The sequence below is a fragment of the Poecilia reticulata genome, linkage group LG10 (assembly GCF_000633615.1).
Source record: "Poecilia reticulata strain Guanapo linkage group LG10, Guppy_female_1.0+MT, whole genome shotgun sequence".
NCBI classification, from domain to species: Eukaryota; Metazoa; Chordata; class Actinopteri; order Cyprinodontiformes; family Poeciliidae; genus Poecilia; species Poecilia reticulata.
The window spans coordinates 23,503,272-23,506,876 of NC_024340.1; the positions used below are offsets into that span (position 1 = coordinate 23,503,272).

The 3,605-nt window shown below is 37.0% G+C and overlaps 2 protein-coding genes across 2 annotated transcripts in view; one reads left to right on the forward strand and one right to left on the reverse strand.

The window, feature by feature from the left end:
• The first annotated feature begins 666 nt into the window (after positions 1 to 666).
• LOC103471741 (endonuclease domain-containing 1 protein-like) lies at positions 667 to 1,945 on the forward strand. The gene is made up of 2 exons (XM_008420923.2): positions 667 to 989; positions 1,244 to 1,945. The coding sequence occupies exons 1-2, from the start codon at positions 705 to 707 to the stop codon at positions 1,832 to 1,834; spliced, it is 876 nt and encodes a 291-aa protein (XP_008419145.1). The 5' UTR covers positions 667 to 704; the 3' UTR covers positions 1,835 to 1,945.
• Positions 1,946 to 3,237: 1,292 nt separating this feature from the next.
• LOC103471740 (uncharacterized) overlaps positions 3,238 to 3,605 on the reverse strand; it is a 5,674-nt gene continuing 5,306 nt past the window's right edge. The window contains exon 6 of the mRNA XM_008420922.2: positions 3,238 to 3,246. Within this exon, the coding sequence (XP_008419144.1) occupies positions 3,238 to 3,246 (9 nt within the window). The remainder of the gene's footprint in view (positions 3,247 to 3,605) is intronic.

Genomic DNA, 3,605 nt, shown 5'->3' on the forward strand with positions numbered 1-3,605 from the left:
AGATGCTGCTGCGTCGCCTCCACCTCCACAAAATGGAGGTTTAAGCTCCGCCAGAATAAGCTTTAACATTTTTAAAGCTCATTTTTAAAAAAAAGCTATTTTAAGCTGTTTTCAACCTAGAAACATCAAACTAGAGTCCACCAGCTGACTGAGCCAAATTAATCATCAGTAATTGTAAACAATCAGTAAATGTTTTGCTGTATCAGCTGATTGTTGGAGAATTTATCACATTTCAACAAGCTTTTAAGAGTTTYACCTTTGACTGATRGGGAAGATRGAGCTCCACAGCTCTTTTCTCGTCCTTCTTGTCCATGAGGCACCGAGTGTGTGTGCCTGTGTGTGTGCCTGTGTGTGTGGACGGTAAATAGACTATGATTTGTCAAATCAATACGTTTTCTGCAGTTTGCTAATTACTCATACTCTTTTGTACAGTTCAACGTGTGTTGCTSCTTTACTCGTGTTGAAGAAGCCCAGGTGCAATTTTGCAAGAAATGCGACTGAATAACACATTAATAMATTTCCATTTTTAMATAAACATTAYGTAAAAATGTTGCAACCGCTGTTTTGTTATCAAGCCACAAGCCACTTCCTCTATTATTTCCAGGTAGTATTTAACCAAGAGCTCTCCATCTCTTGCACATATTTTTCCTTTCCTTCACACAAAGTGCAGCTCTGCTATCTTGCTCCAAAGGACTGAAAGAAAGATGCTGCCGAACGAGGCTCTGTTTCTTCTCCTGACCTGCTGTTCTGGCCTGGTTTATGGTGAGGTTGCTGCAAACTTTAACAGTTGCCTTCAGTTCTTCTACAGAAACGAACCACCCAAAGGCATCACCGGACCAGAGTATCRGCATATCTGCCAGTTGTACCATAACGCCTATCGCTTTGCCACCCTRTACAACTTAAAGTATCGGACACCGCTGTACTCTGCCTATAAACTCCACAGTCCAGATGGGAAGAGACCTCGTCCTGATTGGATGATTGAGCCTCAGGTAAGACCTGGCGTCCAAAATGTTTTTCATTTCCAGGAAATAGCTGGGAATTGAAATAATATGTTATACTAGAAAAAGCCTTATGTAGTTTATAATGTTTTTATTTCATTAACATTTGGTCGTTTTTGCTATTTCAGTGATAAACAGCGTAAGTAATGATTAAATGAATTTTGCTTATCGGTTTTTTAAATGACCTGTCTTTATTTTTTATTCATTCTTTGTTCTCTGTTTTTTCTTCTTTCTGTATATCTTAGTTGGCAAACAGCAAAGGTGACAAAAGTATGAAGTACATCAAAAACCCAGACCAAAACGTGAAGGACAGTCAGGCCGTGAATGATGACTACAAAGACTCCGGCTTCACCAGAGGCCATCTCGCCCCCAGCAGCCACCAAGCGACAAAGGACGATCGGACGGCCACTTTCACCCTGACAAACATTGTTCCTCAAGCAGCTATCTCCAATAAYAAGGAGTGGAACATGTTTGAACAGAATCTATCGGCCAGATTTAAAAATGTCTGCAAAGATAAATTGYATGTAGTTACYGGGATCATCCCTTATCAGTCAGGAGAGCACAAAATCAAAGACCGGGTGTTCATTCCTGAGTACATATGGTCTGCTTACTGCTGCAACGACAATAACGTTGGAAAGGATCAGGGAAAATACTTCCCCACTTATGCTGCTGTGGGAAGAAACGATCCTAASAGCGGAGACGACGTGGTGGTGAAAGATCCCAAAAATTCAGGCTATGATGTTAGGGAGATGCCCTTARAGGAACTGGAGGYGATCCTGGAAAAGAAGCTAAAYATGAACATAACTCTGTTTGATGGGCACTGTGGAGCTGAGTAGCATGTGAAAAGCTCCAGTTATCCCAGAAGAAAAGCTATATGTGGAGCMTTTTTACTGATGGAAAATGATGATGATTTTTCAATGYATTCTTTTCACAAACTTTTAATAAAGCATTTCTTGGCATGAACTGGAGTCTTTATGTCAGTTGATGAAAACTAAAATCAGTCATGTATAAAATAATTACAATATATAATATATTAATATAAAACTTGATGCATTCAANATTCTTTTCACAAACTTTTAATAAAGCATTTCTTGGCATGAACTGGAGTCTTTATGTCAGTTGATGAAAACTAAAATCAGTCATGTATAAAATAATTACAATATATAATATATTAATATAAAACTTGATGCATTCAAGCTTCCATTTTCAGTTCAGTTCATTTATAATCCTGTTAATAYCATCTGTCAGCCMTGTGGAATTAAATAAATGAACAAATAAATAAAGTAAAGAAATTAATGTTGTGGACTATKGTGTGCCAGGCCTCTCRCCTAATGACTGCTGSWKKKGRMSGRWKKTTTYYTTYMAARSMWYMAWARKWRKTTTYMAMYWWTTTTTTTAATGTCATGTCAACTTAAGTATTTACCTGGAGACAYATCTGACATTCTTTAATTTATGTCTTAGAACTKGAAAGAATAAAACSTAAGTTTCTTCATGTTTCTCGTGAAGGAAAACAGTCCATCTCTCTGMACAGAGGGGAAACTGTGGTTGTTGTTGCAAAAAGTTTCTTGATAAGATCAAGAAACTCTTATCACTCTACTGAAAAGAAGAGTGACTGTATTTGGTCACTAATATTTTTTTCAATGTCAGAAATGTTTATTGGAATGTTTGTTTGCTAATTCTCACCTAAACAGATGAAAATAAAAAAGTGATATAGGAAAATGTGTTTTTTTTTAGTTGTGCAGTAATTGAGCACATATGCTTATACTYATTTCAGGTTTGTTAACATTTTTGGATTAGTTATCTTTTTACTTTTTTCAATAAAAAAATGAATGGGTCCTTTAATTTTTATGTCATGCAATTCACAAATAGCAGGGAAATAAAGTGGTGACGTTAGAGTGCAGCGTAATTTAATAGATAAAAGTTTTATCATAAAACGAGGAAAAGCACCTATTTTTGGTTGATCATCCGGGGCTCTCTGCACACGCTTGACTAAAAATGTCGCCACAGGGAGCAGTAGGAAAAGGCAAAGTGGCGCCACCTAATGGACAAACGTRTTCATCTCATCAAGCTTCTGAACTTCAGCTTTTGACTCTACCGGCTATGCAGCGCCCTCTACAGGCTCTCATCATCTCATTATCAACCTTAAAATAAAGCCAGATGGTTTAGGATGAATCGAAATGTTTAATTTTGTAACAGAGAGCAAAACACAAAGATACAAAATACAAAGCTTACAAAACTGTCAGTTGTACTGGCAGGAAGAGAACGGGGCTTTAGTACAAGTGAATTATTGCTAAAAAATAATAAAAATTCACAATGTAGTCTTGCTCATAAATAAGTTCAGGTTTTACACGTTTTCACAGAAACTGGCAGAGGCTTTATTTTTCCTGCAACAAAATGAGTTTTAGTGTTGATTTCTTGCCAGCAAAAATCACCCACATGTGCACTTTTAACCTCAAAGATAACCATCGTCACATTGGTCAGCTAACTTCTACGACGGAGTACCAGGGGCACGCTAAGAAAGTATGAATATTACAAAAATAAAGTCATATTATTGTGAGAATAAAGTCACAGTATTGCGTGAATAGATAATATTACGGGAATAAAGTC